This window comes from Mus caroli, chromosome 2 (genome assembly GCF_900094665.2).
Source record: "Mus caroli chromosome 2, CAROLI_EIJ_v1.1, whole genome shotgun sequence".
In the NCBI taxonomy this organism is placed as follows: Eukaryota; Metazoa; Chordata; class Mammalia; order Rodentia; family Muridae; genus Mus; species Mus caroli.
Window position 1 is genome coordinate 78,555,603 of NC_034571.1, and position 22,872 is coordinate 78,578,474.

The window sequence follows — 22,872 nt, forward strand, 5'->3', positions numbered from 1 at the left end:
GGTAGGGAAGTGGGGGGCGCTATGGGGGACTTTTGGGATAGCATTGGAAATGTAATTGAGGAAAATATGTAATAAAAATATTAAAAATTTAAAAAAAAAGAAGAAGAAAGAAGGCCAACGTGTGGATACTTCATTCCTCCTTAGAATGAGGAACAAAATACCCATGGAGGGAGGGAGTTACAGAGACAAAGATTTGAGCTGAGTGGAAAGGAAAAACCATCCAGAGACTACCCCACCCAGGGATCCATCCCATAAACAGCCACCAAACCCAGGCACTATTGCATATGCCAGCAAGATTTTGCTGACAGGACCCTAATATAGCTGTCTCTTGTGAGGCTATGCCAGTACCTGGCAAATACAAAAGTGGATGCTCACAGTCATTTATTGGATGAAACACAGGGCCCCCAATGGAGGAGCTAGAGAAAGTACCCAAGGATCTGAAAGGGGTCTGCAACCCTATAGGAAGAACAACAATATGAACTAACCAGTACCCTCAGAGCTCGTGTCTCTACCTGCAAATGTAGCAGAAGATGGCCTAGTCGGCCATCATTGGGAGGAGAGACCCTTGGTCTTGAGAAGATCATATGCCCCAGTACAGGGGAATGCTAGGGCCAGGAAGTGGGAGTGGGTGGGTTGGGGATCAAAGGGGCGGCGGTAATAGGGGACTTTCAGGATAGCATTTGAAATGTAAATGAAGAAAATATCTAATAAAAAAGACTATGGGGGAGGAGGATCAACAAAACAATTTTTTATTTGAAAATTAAGCTTACCACTGTGTATGACAGTTAAATTTTTAATTTAAAAGTTGAAAGACATTAGATTGTCAAATATCATGTAACTGATAAAATATGTCTGGAGAAAATATTTCATACTATATATACTCAGTGTGTTTCAGGAACAGTAAGTATATGCTTAGTAAACTTAAATTTATTCTATTATGTAATAATATAATTTCAACTACAACAATGTTAACTTCAATTTGTGTTTGTATTAGCACTTGTTATTAGGCATCACATTAAGTGTTTGTTTTGTTTGGTTTGGTTGTTGTTTTTGTTTTAAAAGTAGTAGTTTTAAAATGCATTCAGCAGTATGTGACCTGCCTAGTTGGCTGTATTATATTAAACCTTTACCTTTAAATAGCTCAAAATACTATAAGGATATTTTTTGTTTTTGTATTTTTCCTAAATGTAAGCATTTTTCTCTTATGTAAGCATTATGCTATATTTAATTGTATATTAAATATTAACATTATTTTAATGTCATCCTATCTATTCTGAGTGTATAGTCTAATTGTATTTATATTTACTGTTTTGCTTAATTATTACCAGTACTCATATTTGATTGCTTTTTGTTTATTTGGTTGGTTGGCTGGTTGGTTTTTTTCGGTTTTTCAAGATGGGTTTTCTCTGTGTAACAACCCCGGCTATCCTGGAACTCTCTTTGTAGACCAGTCTGGCCTTGAACTCACAGAGATCCACTTGCCTATGGCTCCTGAGTGCTGGGATTACAGGTGTGTGCCATCACGCCTGGCTTTTCATTACCATTCTTAAACACAATATTTTGTATATTCACCTCAGTATTTATATTTTCTAAGGCATATGTAGTATTTTAAGTTCTCTTTGGAAGCTGGGCGATGGTGGTGCACGCCTTTAATCCCAGCACTTGGGAGGCAGAGAAAGGCGGATTTCTGAGTTCGAGGCCAGCCTGGTCTACAGAATGAGTTCCAGGACATAATTATCCAACTTGTTTAAGTTCTCTTTTGGATAATTATGTCATATCAGTGGTTCCATCATTTGTTAAATAAAGTCTTTGACACATTTAAGTTTTTATTTGTGTGAGGTTTTGACCATGTTTTCTTTTTTAAAAATCTTTATGTAGGCATTTTCGTTCGTGTTATTTCTCGTATTTAACACAAGACCACTGCTTGGAATATAGTGCATAAGGGAGGAAATTTTCCTAAAAATGTCCCTGTTTAAGAGGATCTTCCCTTCTCATGCCATATGAGACTTTATACATATTATCATTTTGGCACAGAAAACAGTCATGTCTTTTTAAATCAATTTATTAAATCCACTTACTAGTTTATTGAAGTCTCTAAAGAAAGGAATAAAGACATCGTCGTTTATTTTGCAAAGTATTTCTTTAATTGCTGCAAGAATTTTGTGAGGAATTCAATTGCTCCAGGGAGGATGCGTGAAAGTGAGTGATAACTTACAACTTTAATATTCTCATAAAACCTAAATAGAGATTTTATGTCGATAAAACATGAGTTCTTTTAAGTGAACTTGAGTATGTTTTACAGATAATGTTTCTATGAGCAAATAAAAATACAAAGGAAATTAAAATAGATTCACATTAAAATATCTAAACAGTAAGTGTAACACTGACTACTCCTAAACCCTACACAGTTTGTTATATTTGAACAAACACTAACCTCCAGGAAGGCTGATTTATCAACAAAAAAATACAAAGTCACTTCTAAAAGTGTCAGCCATGACTCTAACAAAGTATTAGAGAAAAATAATGGATGCAACTTTAAAAGCTAAAAACTCCCCAAGTTAATTTTTAGGCACCAGAGAAGTTTTCTTTCAAAATTTTTGGATTTTTTTCTACAAGCATTATTGAAATATTTTAATTGGCACTTCAGCTTTAGAGAAATCTAGCTTCGAAAATATTATTACAAAACTAATACTGACTAATCTTAGACTGCTATGGCTGAGAATGACACCACAGTAGATATTGGCAGTAAAGAAATCTCAGCTACACTCGGTATAGTAAAAGAAAACTTAAAATTACAATACCTTTTAAATATGTTCTCTGGTAATTCAGCATTCTGTACTACCATTTATTGTTAATACTTGACAGTTTGTTTGGAAGAATGCAGAATTACACGAACACTGTCAGCGAAGATATGAATAATAAATACCTAAAGTCTGGAAGTATTAAAAGGAAGGTTTGTATGGTTTAGGCAGTTGAAAGTTCAGAAAATTACAAATATGTCTGTCAGATCATGTAATACATCAGTGCTCGATAATTTGAATTGTTTTCCTTGACAGTTTCAAACAACTTTTTAATTTACTCTCTACTATAGCTTAAGACAATGAGTGAGGGCTGAGTCCCTCCTCTCATCCACTGTAAGCTGACAGACACACTTTTAAAAAACATGGATTCATGTAACTGTCCCCAAAGTGACTTTTACTAACTGAAGTCAATCTTGTTCTTCAGAAACTCCAAACCAAGCAATAGTAGAAAAACTAAATCCATTTAAAATGTCACTTTAACTCACAAGCAAAACTTTCTTCTGTCTTAATTTAGCTATTACTTAAATATCTGATACTTCATCCTCAATGAGTGGTAAGTTCAAGTCTTCCCGTGGCTTGTATTATCACCCACAGTAGTCTACTGAAATACTGAAACAGTGTTTATTATATAGAGAAAATTCCTCTGGGGTTCATAAAAAAATAATAACCTGGGATTTTTTTCAAAAGCATCTATCAGTAAAAATCAGTAAAGCTATAATTTAGTGAATTAAAGCCCACAAATGTAGCAGACTAGCTTTTCTTACAGTAGTTGTTCATAATTTCTGAATTTGAATGAGTTGTCATCAAATTGGAATATGTCATATTGGAAGCAGTATGTCAGCACACCAAATATATCGTGCTTGTAAAATTATGGCTTTACATTTTTAAATAAATATTTCATATCTTATCATTGATATTTCTGGGGTTTGTTTTTAGTTCTCAAACTTCTGATGCTGGTATCTGTTTGTCCTTAAAATATTTACCAAGTATAGAATTCATGATTCTATTTTACTATAAAATAAATCAGCCCAGACACAGTACCAGATACTAACTTGCATATAATATTGCATCATCTATCTGCTTTAAAAGTTACCTAGGTTGTGTTTTGAATTGAAACAATAAAATAAAATTACAGAGTACTTACAGTTTCATTTGTACAACCTCTCTCTCTCTCTCTCTCTCTCTCTCTCTCTCTCTCTCTCTCTCTCTCTCTCTCTGTCTTTCAGATTCCCAAGATAAAAAAGAAATCCTTCATTGATTCCCTTCATGTAAAATGGTTGATCACTTATCTACACAGTAGAAATGGAAAGGCCAAAGTTTCTATTTACAGATTCAGGAAAACTGATTTCCTCCTATTCCTGCAGAGAGAGAGAGAGAGAGAGAGAGAGAGAGAGAGAGAGAGAGAGAGAGAGAGAGAACGAGAGCTGACAAAGTGTTTGTAGCTTCTACCAATATGTCTCCCTAGTGATTCAGAGTGGATATACCACAGGATACAACAATATGTAGCAGCAACTAAAAAGCCCATGGGAATTCCGCTCAGTTGCTTTTCTTAGAGAAAGTAACATGAGACAACAGAGATAATGAACTCTTTGTCTAGTCTACAAGAGAAGTTATAAAGAGGGTTAAAGTGTTTCTGGACAAACCATTTGCTATCACCAAATGACAAAAGGATGAGGAGTTTTATAACAAAAACCAAACTTTCCTTTCATGTCTGTAAGACCTAGTGAGGTCTCCTCAGATGAGAAGAGCAGAGTTCTGGTCAGTGTGGGCGAGAGTGTGCACAGACTTCCATCTCGGAGGGCATGCAGTGCTGTGCAGGTTCCAGAGCATGTCAGCTCCTGGGAGTTGATTGTGCTTATTTTCGTTCAGAGTTGATTGTGCTTATTTTCTTTCCAATTCCACATTCAGTGATGTCAGGTTGGTAACTTGAAATCAGCTATGGTAGGAGTAGTTACTGGCCAACAATATAAATTGAGGCTTTTCTCCCCCATAGAGAGAGGGTTGTTAAACATTTATCCCTACAATCCCCATTTCATTTGAGGGCTTTCTTCATGGTATTCCAGAAATCCATTTGCTGGCTATCCAATCTTTTGGCTATAAAATCATAGGTTCAAGTGTGTGATTTTATGTATTTTCACATCACTAGATCATACATATTTTCTGATTTTAAGGCAACATTTTCAATATCCTGGATGCTTTTTCCATTTAAGTGTTCAGTGGGGCAGTCATGGCTGTACCCTTGCATGTCACTGATTGTTGACACTGTGTAGGATGCACTGCGGAGAGCATCAGAGTGGGAAAAGCCATTTCCAAATTGGATTTTATACTGGTTCCAATTTCTTCTCAGAATTGCTTGAACCTATTGATGAACAATAAACAGAAACAGCAAAAACAACCCATTAGTTGAGCTGAAAATATTCTATTTGGGGCATAGCAAAATGTTTGGCAGAAAAGCTTTTGTTCTTTAAAGGAAGAAGACCAAACTGGTCCTAGTCTATAATTTTAGTTACACATGAAACTGAAGGAGGAATACTGCAAGATCAACACCTGCCTGCATGCTAGTATTGAGTAAGCTCAGACCTGCCTAAGTATCTTACTTATATCTTGTGTAAAAATAAAAGGTAAAGGAGAGAGAGAGAGAGAGAGAGAGAGAGAGAGAGAGAGAGAGAGAGAGAGAGAATGAATATGAGAATTAGCTCCTTGGTAGGTTGTTCACTTAGTATTTATGATGCCCTAAATTCTCTTCCCTATGTTGTTCTCACGAGAGTTGGGCATATCCTATCTTTGAATCCATCTTTTAAATCTTTCTCTGGTTCATCACTTTGTCTACCCCTCAATTAGATGTTACTTTCAAACATGACTGCTTCCTTCTGTAAACTAATCTTACCTGTATTGTTTGGGATTAAAGGTGTTTGCTAAAGGCTTGTCTGCATTCCAGCCAGATCACAGAGACCCAGAAGGTCTTTGAATATGTGGTTTCTTGCCAGAGCAGTCATTTTGCTGGATTAAAATTTCTCTAGCCCATAGCTTTCTTTCTTAAAACAAATGTGAAGTTTAATGCCTTTTTTCCTGACTGAAATTAGAGATTATGATTAATTGTGTCAGATACACTGACTTTTATTTTGATTGAATTAGGACTCTAGAAAGACTTCCTTCATGCTGAGTCCTTAAACACAAATGAAAATAGTCAGCTCAGTCTTAGATGCCATCATCTTTATACTAACAGATCTGATAACTGTGTACAGCCTGAGTAGAGGCTGGCTAGCTTTAGGTCATAATATATTTACCCCATCCCTGTGGTGTAATATATGTTTGCCTAAATGTTTGTTGTTTGAATAGATTTTCCCAATCTGCCATCTAATATTTTGTGCCTGCCCCCAAAAGGAATCTAAGAATCAAAAAAAGATTCTAGCAATTCATATACTCTTAACATCCTCAGATATTAAGAGTATATAATTAACTTTCTGTTCAAAATATTTGTGTAAAGTCCATATTAAATATTTTATAAAATCTGTCTTGTTTCTTTTCTTGTGCCTTCTCCAAACATTCTGCAACCAATAATGATTTGTAGGAGACTACAGTTTTAGGGGTACTTTTAAGTCTCTTACATGCTACCACTTAAGATAAAAACAGTTTTCCTGTCTTATTTCATGTTTTAGTATTAATGGAAAAAGAATGTCAAAATGGAGTTTTCCATTTCTTAAATATAATTCAAAATTAATTAATAAAATATCTTTAATTTTTCAATAATTCAAACACTATATAAGTGAAATGCTAGAAACTCAGTTATATAATATGTTATTAAAAGTTCAGCAACTTTTGGACCATCTCTTTGTATTTGGTAACAAGAACTAATGTATATTCATAAAAGTACTAGGGAAATAAAAGATTTTTAGTATAATATATGTATTTATTTTGCACAAAATTACTATTTGATTCTCTTATGGTTTGATTAATTCTAAACCAAAAAATAAGGTATTTAAATTAAAGTAATATACTAATACTTATGTATATAATATCTCCATACATGTAAGCAAATGATAACTGCATTAGCTCTGTGGGGTCCCAGCAGGCCAATGGGTTTACATGGTATGTTTAAGTAAATATTCAGAGATCTTAACAAGAAATACTTTTGAACAATTATGTAACTCTTTTTGGTGGGAAGTGTTTTATTCTGATGTTCATACATATTGTTCTCATTTATTATAAATACTAGACTAGTTAGAAGCTGGAGCTATATTGCTTCAAGTTGAATGGGAGTGGATTGTATCTTCCCATAAAATATTCCAGACTCATGTTGAAAGATATCCATCTTGAGGCCCTTGGACTGATAGATAGTTCTAAAAGAAAAACTAACCAAATCCCAGAAATCAAAATAAATATGAACTGTTAGATGTTTGTCCTTGAAGAATCTACAATTATGATCACCAGCTTATTTCTTCTTAGTGAATAAATCATCAGAAAAATGATGAAAAGGCAATGTCCTGTAGTATGGGCTATTATTTACCAAATTTTTAAAAAATGAACCTAATTAAAGACCCACAGTCTTTGCAAACTTGTGTGATAAGAATACTTCATTTTTAACTTCTTTCTCTAATACAAGATCATGCTTATTTAACAGTGTTAAATTAGACATTCAAAACATTTCAATGGGAAAAATGAAAAATATAGGAATTATTAAAGATATGAATATATTCTCATTGATTTACGTAAGAGTTTTATGCAGGCAGCTAAATCCAAAGCTTAGCATTGTATATGCTCATTAGCACATGATAGGGTCAATAATAATATTCTTTAATCTAAATCAATTTTTAAGAGTATAACTATAAACTAAATATAAAGAAAATAGTTTTCTTTACAGAATATGAGTTAAGGCTTCTCAGCATTAATTGTTTAGTTGATAAAAAATACTTACAATGCTTTGTTGATACATATGTCCTTCTGATAACCATAGTCCCTTCTTTAGGTTACCATTGCATATTTTTATTTGAGTGGAATGGGGCTGAGAGGAACGTGGTCTGACCACTTGTGAACCTATAGTTAACTAGCAAGAAATGCTAAGAGAAAGATAGGCATTTGGTAAAATTCAACAGAGGGTCAAATGTAAGCACAGATATCAGGAAAAAGCAAGCCACTTGACCTAACATGAAGGGCAAGAAGGAAACTAAAACCAAGCAAATGACTTTAACAAAAACATGACATAGTTGGAACCCCACAAATTGAATCTGGCAGCTATTTCTTTGTGTTACAACAGTGGGAAAAACCAAGAGGCAAAGAGACAGAAAAGGAGGGACTACACCATTTCTTAAGATTTGGGCTGAGTCCTACTCAAACGGACGGTCTCCCGAGCAGAAGGAAAACGGAGAAGTATTAAAGATGTTGTGATGAACTGAGGATTTGGCAACAACTGAGTTCAAAGGTTTTCTTGTTATTAAAATTTTCCAATGCCAAAAATTTTCTCAATTTAAGGCATGGCAGAAGAACAAGGTACTTTGTCTCTTCTGTTTATACAGATAAAGGACAACAGACGTGGACAGCATGGACTTCAGTACTCCCTGGACACGGCTTCTGATGGAAAGTGCCAATTTAAAATTTAGCTTGCAGTGTGATTAATGTTCCCATTTCTACATGGCTTTTTCATTAAAACAATGAGCTATTTGATCAACACAGAAATGAATCTATGCTAGAGTGAGGATGTGGTGAAGTTGGGGCATGGTATGAAAACTTCGCATTCACCTTTTTAACAAAAGTATAAACACTTGCTTTTATTTCCCTTTTACAAGGCAAATACACTTTCTTTGGCTCCAAGTCTTTCCTAAAATATAAATGCTAGGAAGAAAGAAGCATCCTCAGAGTTTTGAAGGTCCTACCATGTTCGTTCCCCACCCCCTCCTATCCTAATTCACCTACTGCAACACCTGCTTTACTAGTGACTATAACTTAAATATTAAAAAAAAACACACTGATGGTATGTTTCTATAGATAAGGAGACATCTTTCATATTCCATGCATGCTCTTTGACACGTTTTCATGTCACTCATCAATATTTATTATAGCCAACATTAGCAACATATAAGATTGCCTAAGTCAGTGCATCTGTATGCATATGTAATAAAGGTTGTATGAGTTTGCCTGTCAAGACAAATGATTTATCTGTACCCTCTCATTTCATTCTCTGTCTACAAGTGCCATCAACTTGAGGAAAATAGTCACTCTCGTGTATAATGTAGAATCACAGAGATACCAATTAAGTTACAACTCAATAGTTTCATTTGACAGTACACTCTTCTATAACACTGTTACACAGTGTTATAGATAAATGTAATGTAGTAGCTATTGCTTCAATTACATATACTTTAATTTTTATGCTAAACAGTTTGTTTGCTTATTTCCAAAGAGAAAAAAAGTAGAATTTACTTAGACCAAGTAAAAGTAATTTGTAGTTTCTTATGAGACCTATATAATTTCCAGTAATTTATCTTATAGGAAATATCCACATAAATTATAATTATTATTTAATTATAATTAAATTCCTATAAGATAAATTACAGGCCCAGGTATTCTCTATCTGAGGTTTCCTGATGAGCTTCTCAGTTACACAGGGTCCATTTCTCACTGAGTTGCTGTCTAGATTTCTATGCTGTGCTCAATTGTGCTAGGACCCTCTAGATGAAAACTGGCCAAGTAGATCAGGAACAAATAAAAAACAAAGTCAATGATACTCAAACAACTGGGCAGTAACAATATCCATATGACTAGACAGATCCACCCAGTTAGATTACTGAAGCCTCTCAAATAGAAAGTCCTCAGACAGAAACCTAGAAATCTCCATTAACACATTTCCATGCTGCTTGTTACAGCATTCTTTTGTATCTATCATAAAACCTTTCAAAGGCGTATATAGTTGAGCCTATTGAAAAAGAGAACAGAGGAAACGAACAGATTCTGTTTCTTATGAAAGTACAAGTTCTATGAAGTTAAAGTTTGCCCAGCAGTGTTCCCAAGCAACATCCAGACTTCGTACCTTCTAATAGTAGGTCAAAGGGCTACCTGAATGGAAACCTCTCATTGGAATACATTGAAGTAAGACTAACTTTTCCCTACCACTCAACTCTAATATTACCCACATTTTTGAGATATTTGTACCTAAAATAATTTTATGTAATTTTTTTCTGTGATAAAATTGGTTGTTTGGGGGGAAGTATATAACTTCATCTCATTTTAAAAGGAAATTCTATTTTAAAAAAGTAGTAAAATCAATAAACATACCTCTCCATTAAAGAAGCAGAAAATAGTAGACACCAAAAGACCCTGTAAAAAAAATAAATTATGTGAGTAATAATATTCCTTATTATTTAAAAATGATTCCTTAATTTAGAATATTTTGATCATATTCTTCCCCTCTTCCAAGTTCTTCCGAATCAACTCTCTCCCCTTACCCATTCAACTTCAAGTCCTTTCTCAAAAGAAACAAACAAAAACCCAACACAACAACAATCCCCCAAAACAAGAAAACAAAATAAATCCATGCCCAAAAAGAAAAACAAAAACCACCAAACTGTAACCAAACAAAACCACACATGCACATGGGCACACACACTGTAGAGTCCATTATATATTGGTCTACTACTTCTGAACATGCTGCCTGTCCTGGAGTGGTTGATATACTGTCACGGCACTGGAGAAAACTCATTTTCTTTCTCCCAGCAAGGATCAGTTAACAGTTCAGTTGTTAACCTTTACCCTAGTAGTTAGATTTTCATTCATTCATTCGTTCATTCATTCATTTAAAATATAATAAGATAAAATAAAAATGATCACATCAAAGTTGGACAAGACAAACCAACAGAAAGAGAAGAACCCAAGACAAGGCACAAGAATCAAAAAGGCTTCATGTTTTGACACTCTTCAAGTAGTCAAGAGTGAAGCCAAACCTCCATGTAAATTCAGTATAAAACTTGTCAAGCTGCCCTCTTGAAGGCAGGCACGCCTTACCTGATAGTGCATCAGAATGTGCATGACATAGTCATACACCTCTTCGGCAACCTTTCCTTCAGGCCGCCATGGAAAAAGCACAAATTCAATGCCAAGTAGTGGTACCAAGATGAGAGTAGCTCTTACAGCTTTCATGTAGAGATTGGATTCTGCTTGGTGTGTAACTTTCAACTTGGTGATGAGAACACGTACAATATTTAATAGGAAAAAGAGATTTACCTGAAAAGAAAAGAAAATACCATCTAAAAGTCCATTTGTGTTTAGTATTAAGAAGCCTATGAGAGCCAAGCTGTGGTAGAACAAGCCTTTAAGCCCAGCACTCAGGAGGCAGAGGCAAGTGGATCTTTATGAGGTTGAGGCCAGTCTGATCTATTGAGTGAGTTCCAAGATGGTCAAGAAGTCACAGAGAAACCCTGTCTCAAAAGCATAGATAGATAGATAGATAGATAGATAGATAGATAGATAGATAGATAGATAGATAGATAGATAGATAGATGCATGAATGGATGCATGGATGATGCATGGATGGATTTTAAAAGAAAGAAACTTATATGGGAACTCCAGTTTTATAAACTTAGACTATTTCATATCCAAGAACTAAAGNTACATTTTTGTAAGACATTAATTAGTGAGTATAAAGTAATGCTGTTTCATTTATAGGTAAATAAAGTTTAGTGAAATTAACTTTTAGGAAAATAAAATTATGCTAAAATTATTGTAGAACATAGTCAGGAAATATTTTAGTCATTTTAAGCTCATATTCTATGTAATATTTAAGATTTGTCTATTATTCCGTTTCATGGTCATAAACACTTTTAGCAAAAAGGAATTATTCTTAAGAAGTGTTATTTTTTAAATATTAATTTTATGACTGTGTGTGTGTGTGTGTGTGCGTGTGCGTGTGTGTGTGTGTGTGTGTGTGTGTGTTTACCGATGAAAGTCAGAGGAAGATGTCAGATACATGAATACATGGAGCTGGAATTATAGGCAGTCAAGAGCTGCCTAACATGTAGGCTGGGAACTGAACTCTGGTCCTCTGGAAGAGTAGCAAGTGTTCTTAACTGCTAAGTGATTTCTTCAGCCTCAAAAAAAATGTTAATTTGTAAAGAGTCAGCTTTTCATCAGTGTCTATAGAATGTGCTCTCCAAGAGTGCATTTTGCCAAAATAACTATTTTTATATATTTGTTTTGTCTTCCTTTTTGTAATAATCTTAGTAAAATTTTTCTATATGACCATTTCTCATAGCAAGTACCGGAAATTCTACTGTAATTTCTCTTTATGCTTATGGATAAAGCATATGCAACTGAGCCAGCTGATACTCAAACTAAACTATACTAGAGAAATAATCTTTAGCTTCCCACAACAACTTCTATAAATAACTCTCTGTAATTACAATTTACTATTTATTTGTTGTGTCATAGCAACTTTCCCCAAGAGATAACATTGTCTTTGAAGGGATTCACAGAACTCTGAAAATGGAATTTGACTCAGCAATTAAGAATGTGTCTTATGAATGCATTAATTTCAATTCGTCTACACCCTACCATCCCTTTCATCCACTTTCTCTTTCTTCAAACTCTATTTCCTCTCCTTTTATATTGACTACTTTAAGATTTTTTTCCCTGTTCCTGTGATAATATACTCTGACAAAGTAATGTAAGAGTTTATTTTAGCACATAGCTCAAGGGATAGTCTATACAAAGAAGGCATCAAGGTAGCAGGAATCTGGAGCAGTTGGCCTCATTCTATATTCAGTCAGGAATCAGCAGCATGGAATGTATGCTAGTGCTCAGCTTACTCGCTCCATTTTAGACTGTCCAGGACAACCTGTCTATGAAATGGTCTTGTCCGTGATGAAAGTGTGTCTTCCCACATCGATTAAGGTAATTAACAAAAATCACCTACCAGCATGCCCAGAGGCCTTTTAGATGATTCTAGATGCTGGCAAGATGACACCTAACACTGACCAGTATCTTGACCTAAATGCAAACTAAATTTTACCCATTTCCTATTGGTAATTCTTCATTTCATCCAGAAATGTCATATTGGGCAAACTGTTGATTTCTTTCCTTTTTTCTGTGACCTTTGACTTCTATAATATCTGTTCTTTGTTGAATAACCTAATCATGAAATTTCATACAACAAATCTCTATACACTTTAATAAACTCAAATAATGAAAGTTCATCTCTCATCAAGGCAAAAAAATGAATAAATCACATATATTTATTTTTAACATGTGTTATGAAAACAAGTAAGCATAAAATTATTCCACTGCTAAGAGAATTCAATGTAACACAAGCTTTAAACACATAGAGCTAAGCAGACTCCTGATGAGAACACATTCGTGAGAAGAACACATTGACAGACATCGGAATGCAATGCAGACAGACATAGAGAAAGCCATTTGACAGGTGGGACATGAACAGTGACACAAGTCCGAGTGCCAGTTCTATTTCTGACCCTCTAAAGAGAGTTCCCTCTAACATATAGAAGGAACTTTAAAAAAAAAATTACTACCACTTCCTGGGCAAGTTGGATAATAACTTATTGTCCACTTATGAATGATCTTTTATCCATTTATAAGTTATAGATATAAATTATATTACAAAGTATTTAAACATCCAAGTATACAAAATAACACTAATTAATAAATGGTAGAAATGTGGCACTTTAGATCTATCTTCCATGGAAGAACAGTTAAATACAAAGCCATTCATTAAAGCTGTCATTCTGGCTTAAAACATGAAGCTAGAACTGAAGAGGAAGCTAATGTTTATGTAAGCTTCTCTCTATATATAGCTGGGGCAGGGTGAACTGGAATCCATGCTCTATGCAATTTCCCACATCAATATTATTTTAAGCAAAAGTAGAAGAACTTTAAATTTCAGATGAATCCCATTTGAATTTCCTCAGACTTAAAACAGACCTGGTTAACAGATTCCTGATTTTTTTTTTAACTTATGTGTTTGGCAATTTTGTGACATGACTACTCATTCACATCATTCCCTGACTCTCCCCTTCCCCCCCTGTAACTTCTCTCAGGTAAACCCCCATCCCCACACCCTCCCAAATTCATGGCCTCTTTTTATTTAATTATTGCTGTTATATGTATGCATATATTTAGGCACACATATAAATATCTAAATATGCCAGCTTAGTCCGTTTAGTGTTACCTGTGTGTGTGTGTGTGTGTGTGTGTGTGTGTGTGTGTGTGTGTGTGTGTGTGCGGCTGAGCACTTCGTTAGCCAATAATGGTTGATGCTCATGCCTGGGAAAGATGAAGAGTTACAGATAATTAATGCCTGCTGAGAAACGTCTCTTTACTATGATAGCCATGATGTTCAATAACTGGTAGATATCACAAGATATATTCATATCACCATAGTGCCCAGGGTCATAGAAGGGAGCAGAATGAGCTAGTACAAATGCTACAGGGACACTACTGGAAGACTTTTACACAAGAATGGCCAGTAATTCCTTACCTAAGCCCTCAAGTGACCTAAACTCTCCTAGCTCTCAAATTAAAGGCATCTTCTCTCAGCAGCACCTAAATGTGCTGTATTTGCACCAATGCCTACCAGGAGGGTGGGATGTGAAGGAGGAAGTGGGAAAGAATGGATTTTGCCAGCTGCAAAATACCACTCTTAGAGAGTGTAATTGCCTTAGGATCTCTCATGCTCTATGGAAAACATGCTAATTTGTATGAATTTATTGTTCATTGAAATAACAATGAAAGCACTAAATATGACTTTTGTTGCCAAGGGCAAGGACCCTCAATAGGCACAGTTCCAGTCTTATCCTTGGCCAGAAGCAGGGAGTGTTCTTAGATTCCTGGTTAAGAATACCAGAAAGGAGCTCTAGTTACTTAATTCTTTCTAAAAAGACCATCCCTGACTCCAGACTATAGATCATCCTGTGACCCTAAATCGAGTCCAGACACTAATTACTTCTGATGAACAGAACTGCTGCATGTCTAGATTTTCATTGTGAAAATGGGTTGTATTTATTCCTCAATTTCAGCCTATTTCATAAATGCTTTTAGGGACTCTTAATTTAGGAATATTGTAGTTTTGGAGGCCACTGAGGCTGGGAACTAGGGCTCTCTCAAGACTTATTAAGGAGAGCTATTTCCTCCAAGACAGGCGATCTCTCTCTATGTGTGTTTCTCTCTGTCTCTATCTCTTTCTGTCTCTATCTCTCTTTCTCTCTCTGTCTGTGTCTCTCTCTGTGTCTCTGTCTGTCTCTCTCTGTCTCTCTCTGTGTCTATCTCTTTGTCTCTCTCTCTCTGTCTCTGTCTCTCTGTCTCTCTGACTCTCTCTCTGTCTCTGTGTGTGTCTCTGTCTGTCTCTCTCTCTCTGTGTCTCTCTGTCACCCTCTCTCTGCATAGAGACATGACATAAGAGCTAGTCTATCTGAATCTGTCAGTCACCTGGACACACACTACCCCTTGAGAAAACGAATTCATCTTAACCCACGCTAAGGAAGTGGAAGGAATAATTATCCCGTGGATAAGATAATCTATTTACTCTTTCTAGACCCCTCCCCTCGTGTAGATGCTCCCAGAGCTTGCCTATGTAAGATGAAGAGAATGCCTGCTTTTCTGAGTTACTCAGAAGAATGTACATTTTCCTATTTGTGCTTTCTATTTCTTTTCCCAAAACAGCATGCTTTTCGTGATGCCCTAGGTTTTCTCCTGCTTCCTCTGTAGCTCCCACCCCTCTTCTGCTCTGTGGCTGCTTACCAATGTCATGGCCTGTCCTTCCTTCAGCCTCCAGCTGGGAAGATTTACAGCTTGTCTGCCCTACTGTTTTTCTCTTACACTGTAATAATATTGTCCTTGATTTTGTTTTTGGTTTTTTGTTTTAGTGTCTTCTCCTAATTTTGAGTTAGGAGACTAAGAACCCAAAAGAGGAATTACAGATTTTCTGATAACACAACCACATTCAAAGACAGTTGAATACACTCATATTGAATGGCCTGCTGTAATTACATAATACATGAGCGTTTCATTTTCAAAACAAAGTTGTCTCTTCATTGGCCTGTTACTCTTGCATAGGTGTGTTGTAGTTTCTTAATAGAACAATCCTGTGTTCTGCTCCTCCTGCAGAAGGGAGCACCCATGGTGTCACGACTCAGACTCTGACACTCTGATATTTACTGTATTTGGCTAGCAAGCGGAACTAAGAAGTCAGAGACAGGAAGAGAGAAAAGTCTGAGTATTTGTTTGTGCTTCTTCTTCCCTGCCTGGCTGTGGTTTGAGCACCAACTGTTTTCCATTTGCCAAAGCCAGCGGACTTGCTGCATTAGTCTTAGCATTTGTCTAATTCTGTTAGAACCATTTTGACCCCAGTTCATGTTCAGCTGCAAAAGCAGCTTCCCACCCAGGGTCCCTGATGCTTTGCAAATTGGCAATTTTCCTTTCCTGTGCCAATATAACACCTTCGCTGAACTTTATTCAATTAAGCAGTGCACCAACTCTGAATAAGAAAGTTGGAGAGGAGATTCAGGAAATAGGAGCAACGATGAGAAACTGAGAATTTTAGTTACATACCAACAAAGCAGCGCAAATCGGACCGTGGATAATGTAGAGGAGGTGAGTGTCTGAGCTGATCCAGCAACTGGGGGATAAAGTAAAGATATTTGAAAGACTTTCATTTCTCTTAGTTCTAAGATTAGTCACAAGTGGAAAGGGTCTTACTTGTCATTGTAATACAAGCTTCTGGCAATGGCGTGGATGCAGGCAGGAAGCAGGGGAAACCCTACAAATAAAGCAAAACCAAATGAATGGGCAATTTTCCTTATTGATGAAGATTTTCAAAGAAGTCATGAACATGAACTTCAGAGACACCTGAGTAGCAAAAACTAACTATGCCTATGCTTACTGTGTAATTGCATATGTATAGTCAAGAGGAAAGTGTGATAAACTACCAAGTTTGAATATCACATATCATTTTAAATCAGCAAGATTCCGGAGATTAACACATTCTATGCTGCTTAAGTCACAATCCTTAGCAGAATTTTTGTATTCATATAATTTCCATGGGATGAAATTGGTTAATATTTAATGTCAAATGTTAGGAAATATTGAGACTTATAATTATTTCTATGGTAAAAGACAGATTCATGGTAAACTATTTTCTGAAGAAAAAAAGAAAAAAAAATTGCTTGCTATACCAAGATTTCTGCATGTGTTGAGGCTTCTATATCAATTTTTTTTTTTTTTTTTTTTTTTTTGGTTTTTTCGAGGCAGGGTTTCTCTGTGTAGCCTTGGCTGTCCTGGAACTCACTTTGTAGACCAGGCTGGCCTCAAACTCAGAAATCCGCCTGCTTCTGCCTCCCGAGTGCTGGGATTAAAGGCGTGCGCCACCACGCCCGGCTGTGTTGAGGCTTCTAAATCAGATCTTTAAAAAAAAAAACAAAAACAAAAAAAAAACGCTCAACACCACCATGAATAGTCAATCAAACACAGCCACAGAACATGTGTTTGATTGTTCTTTCTTTCTTTCCTTTTGGTTTACAAGACAGGGTTTCTCTGTATGGCCCTAGCTATCCTGGAACACACTCTGTAGATTCAGAGATCCCCACCTCTGCCTCCCAAGTGCTGGGATTAAAGGTGTGTACCACCACTGCCTGGCTTTTTAAAAAGATAGTTTATTTAATTTTATGTGCAGCTGATGTTTTGCTGGCATTCATGTCTGTGTGAGGGTGTTGGGTCCCTTGGAACTGGAGTTATAGACAGTTGGGAGTTGCCATTGTGAGTTGGCCACTGGGAATTGAACCCGGGTCCTCTGGAGGAGTAGCTAGTGCTCTTAGCCTCTGAGCCATCTCCTCTAGGCCCATATTCCTTCTTTATTTCGAGAACAGGTCCTCTGTACCGGAGACTGGTGTCACCCTCACTATGTAGCTAAGGATGGCCTTGAACTCCTGATTCTCCTGCCTCCATCTCCTAAGTGTTGGGACGGCAGGCATGCACCATGCCTGGTTTATGAGGTGCTGGGGGTAGAAGCCAGGACTATATGCATCTAAGTAAGCACTCTACCAACAGAGCTATATCACTATCCCAGATTTTGAAATTTTGAACAAGAGAATTCTTGGAAAGATGGTTCAGCAGTTAAGAGCACTGGCTCCTTTTCTGGAGGACCCAGGTTCAATTGCCAGCACCAGCATGGCAGTGCAAATCCTCTGTAACTGTAGTTAGAGGGGATTTGATGCCCTCTTCTGACCTGGCATACAGTCTTCTGACACTGTATGCATGTAGTACACTGTATACATAAATATAAATATTTAATCATATATGTATACAGTATGCCTGTATAGATTAAACAAAAATAAAACAAACAAACAAAACAACAATAACAAGGGAATTCCAAAGTCACTAGTCCAAGTGGAGATGCAGGATCTGGTGCCACAGACAGGACGGAGGTACCTTTCAAATTCCACAGTGCATGCAACATACTTATTTATTTGAAAGAAAGTCAGGCAATATAAAAAGACATTTTTGGAAAATATATAATAAATTGAGTTAAAAGGTTTTCTCAGAAGTAAAAATAGAAATGAAAAATTTATTCAGATAAAATGATATGTATTTTTTAATGTTCTAAACAATTTTGGGGCTCACGGATTAAGAGCACTTGCTGTTCTTATAACAGACATGAGTTTGGCTCCAAGCATCCACAGTTCCTCAGAGCTTCTGCTCCAGGCAATCCAACACCCTCTTCTGGCCTCTACAAGCACTGCATTCATGTGCATGTGCACATACACAAAAATAGAATAAAAATCTAAGAATACATATTAATGTATGTATATATTAAAAACAATAAAAACAACTTGTAGGAGGATCTGAACTTATAAAAAAGTGAAGTGAAGAAATATTTTATAGAGACAATCAGAATGCACTGACAATTTGGTACACGTATATGCATAGGTCTTTATCTCAATATCTACAGCTTCATCTGATAGATAATAAAGAAATAAAATTTCTGTTTTATCTCTGGAAGTTAGTTCTATTAAATTCATTTACCATGTGTCAAATTCACACACACCATTCCAATGACCCTAAGAAACACAGAGTGTGTTTTGTAGCTTGTTTTGTGAGTTACACAATGCCAAGAAAGTATGTGAAAGAAGTGGATCTTTTGCATACATTTATTCAATTATTGATACCCCAAATTTTGACCATAAAATGACAGTTTAAGAAGATCTCAACAGGGCTGGATATGACAACACACGTCTTCAATTCTAGTGCTCGGGAGGAAGACGTAGAAGAATCTCTGTGGTTTCAAAGCTTTCTGATCTACCTACATAGCAAGTTCTAAGCCAAAAGATCCTGTCTCACAAAAACAAAGATGAAAAAGAGAGCAAGAGAGAAAGAGTGAGAGGGGGAGGGGAGAGGGAGGGGGATCACAAAGGTTTTCTTGGTGGAACTTCAAAGCTATTTAGCGCCTTGTCTCCATTTCATACGTGAAAAGAGAGGACCTTCAGAAGAGTGAGTGCAGAAACCAGATCCTTAATCTGTAATTTTAATTCTCTTCTTCTAGTCACTATGCATTCAGCTAGAATGAGCTTGTCATTGAAATAGCAAAATATAAAAAAGATATCACATTGGCCTTCTTGGACATCAATGGGAGGAGAGGCCCTTGGTCCTGAGAAGGCTCAGTGCCCCAGTGTAGGGGAATGCCAGGACAGGGAAGCTGGAGTGGGTGGGTTGGTGAGCAGAGGGAAAGGGGATGGAATGGAGGTTTTTCAGAGGGGAAACCAGGAAAGGGTATAATATGAAATGTAAATAAAGAAAATATCTAATAAAAAAGCTATCATATTATTAATCAAAAAGAGACTAGAGAAACCATGAGCTTGTGACCCTTCGCATATTTCAATTTATAGCAACGAGGAAAGAATGATTAGTAGTAAGTCACGTGGCCTAAAAGCTAAAAAGCCGTCTTAATCAGATAAATAAGCAGGTAATGACAGTGGCACCTACCCCAGCCAAGAAAATAATACCACATCAAGTGCTGCTTCTCCGCAAACACAGCCACCACGATGAGTGTGTGCAGGTAAACACCTTCACAGAGCATCCAGAAGTAGTTACAGCCCATCAGGTAGAGATGGATGAACTGAGACACTTTGCAGCTGACCTGTGAGGACAGAAACAGTGGTTCCTGAGTTTACGAAATCTACTGGTGAAGCAAGTCGGCCAGTTTATTTCAAAAACCATGGGATTTTTCTGTCCCACACACAAAAATGTGCACACTCGGGAATCTGAGTTATGCCGTGCTCTTCTGCACACTCATCCATGGTGGGTCTCAAGTTATCAACTATGTACTCTCTCAGTTCATAAGAATCATGTGATATTCCAAACAATTCCAAACAAAAACATCTCCCTCAGCTTACTGGGAATCTGTGTTTCTAATGAGTTCAAGTTATTATGTATACTTATTTAGATTAAATATAAACAGTAGACACATACACCATGGTACATCTGTTTTGATTCTGATTGTTTTCTGTCAGAAAAACTTTGATAGTCTTATCAGCACTGAATTAAACATGTATCAATCCTTAGTAAGTTTTGTATCCTTCACCCCACAAGCATAAATAAGTAAAACTTACTAAGTAATCTCTAAGTAACTACATATTGCCTAAATGTAAAGTATGAAATTTTCATATCAGAATAAAAATGGTGGTTTCACCTCCTCTTTTTCTTGGATTCCTACTTTCTCCTCTTTTATATGTAGAAGAAGAAAGACATCCAAATATCAGATAAAGAAATAAAGAAAATACAGAGAAGCTGGGAAATATTGATTCTTGCCTTATCGAAGTTAATAGGCTGTAACAGAATGTTACAATCTTTAATTTCCAATCTGAAATTCAATACATATTTAGTGGTTATTATAATTTCTTAAATTAGTGTTATGTTAGAAACCAAGACCACTTGAAAATAAGTTTAGAATTATGGATAGGACTTGAACTTGTACTATTATCATTTAGACATATTTTATCAAATTCTTGAATATTTCTTGAGGCATGCATTGTAAATGGCCACACATTGTATAGATTTAAAAAAAAAAAAACTAGTAGTAGAAGCTGGAAAGTGGTGTCTCACGCCTTTAATTCCAGCATTCAGGAGGCAAAGGCAGGAGCATCTCGTGAGTTCCAAGACAGTCAAGGCTACACAAAGAAACTCTGCCTCACAAAAACAAAAAACAAAAATACCTATATATGTAACAGCACCTTCCTTAAGGATATTGTAACAGTATTTCTTTATTTAATATGTGTGAAGAATGCATTTGCTAAATTTTAAATAATTCAGTAACGTCTTTTACAAGATACTCAAGTATCTTAAAAATAAAATAGTTTTAACTACATATATTTGAGTATATTTATGATGAATTTAACCCTCAATATTTATGTAGGTATTATATTCTTATCTAACTCAACTTGATTCTGATGTTACTTTAAAATTAATATAAACTATTATAAGGAAAAGCGTTTAGTACATCAAAAAAATATTTCTGTGGAAGGCACTCTTAATATAATTGGAAAATACTCTTTTCCAATAATAAACTCACTATATTTTAATTGTATACTTTGTCTATTAGATACATATCCTTCTGCTTCTCTTACATAAGAGTTAGAAACTCTTGCTGTGTTACAAAACAGATTCTCCTAGAAAAATTCATTCTTAAATGGCAGAATGTCAACCACTGTTTTACACTGCTAATTATGTTCTGGTTTCCTCCCCCCATTGACTTTAGAGAGGAACACGAGCAAGATCAAACCACCAGAAAGCACATGTGCCAACAAAGGGAGAAACTTTAGAACTTTGTAAATTACCCTGAAAATACGCATAAAGCACACACAAGCCTGTTATTCATTGATCCATTTGGTGGAAATCCCTTTCCTTCTCTGATTTCAGTAATTAGATAACATAATCCAGAAAACACAACTTGATGTGCTTAAGAGCACACACAGATACCACACACACAAACAAACAAACATAAACACAAACACACACCATACAACACCACAACACATACACACACCACAACACACACACATCACAACACAACACAACACATACAACACACACACAGCAAACCACACCACACCATATTATACACACAGCACACATACACCACACCATACCACACATATAACACACACATACCACACACACAAACACCACACACACATCCATATCCAAAACTGGAGGTTTGCCACAACATCACAGTAGGTGATTCTAAAAGTGTGAGTATTCTAATATATATATATATATATATATATATATATATATATAATTAGAGTATTCTAATATATATAATATATATTCAAATATATATAATATATACAATATTATATGTATTTTAATCCAAGTATAGTTTACATACATGTTTATATCATGGATAATTTATATCATAAATTTTAGCATATATTTTTTAACTGTGACTTATAGGAAGAAGAATGTATCAGCGCCTATTGAAACAATGATTGGTAGAGCACTCTAACATTTTATGTTAATGGAGTTTAACATGACTGTAATACAAAGCATGTAATACAAAGCATCTTGTCTTCTTGATTTTATTAATTTTTAATGGGAGCCTGATAGCAAAGATTATTTTAATTTCCCATTAAGTATATTAGGTTTTTTTTTCATTTAAGAACTCTGATGCACAGATTGGTTTGGATTGAACATTGTGTAGTCAATGGGCCACCAGTCTTATGTGCCACCAGCATCAGGAGTCCGTAGCCAATGACATGAACTGAAGCTTTGGAAGTATTGAAGGAAATTTACCTTCCTAGGCTGCAATACAGCAGCCTCTATGTTTCCTGTATGTAAAACCCCAAAATTTACATATACATTTATCTAATGAGTCACATAAGCCATATCAGAAACCACCTCCCAGCCCATGTCTCTTCCCACTAACCCTCAAAGGTACAACCACGTTTTACTTACAGGATTTGTGGCCACTAAGGCCTGGTTATTGGCCACTGCCGTGAGGTGGATGATTGTTACAATAGAATTACAAATAAATGAAAAGAACAGGTTTTTATGCAATGTAATCCGTTGGCAACTTAAGCTC

The 22,872-nt window shown here is 35.9% G+C and overlaps 1 protein-coding gene across 2 annotated transcripts in view; it reads right to left on the reverse strand.

Annotated features, from left to right (window-relative positions):
- Positions 1-2,121: 2,121 nt before the first annotated feature.
- The window catches only part of Calcrl (calcitonin receptor like receptor), a 93,571-nt gene continuing 72,820 nt past the window's right edge, over positions 2,122-22,872 (reverse strand). For both annotated transcript variants that reach the window (XM_029470780.1, XM_029470779.1), the window contains 7 exons: positions 22,746-22,872; positions 19,776-19,929; positions 16,497-16,557; positions 16,350-16,416; positions 10,797-11,015; positions 10,071-10,112; positions 2,122-5,160 (listed from right to left, as the gene is read on the reverse strand). In XM_029470780.1, coding sequence (XP_029326640.1) covers positions 4,936-5,160; positions 10,071-10,112; positions 10,797-11,015; positions 16,350-16,416; positions 16,497-16,557; positions 19,776-19,929; positions 22,746-22,872 — 895 coding nt within the window. In that variant the 3' untranslated portion in view covers positions 2,122-4,935. The remainder of the gene's footprint in view (positions 5,161-10,070; positions 10,113-10,796; positions 11,016-16,349; positions 16,417-16,496; positions 16,558-19,775; positions 19,930-22,745) is intronic.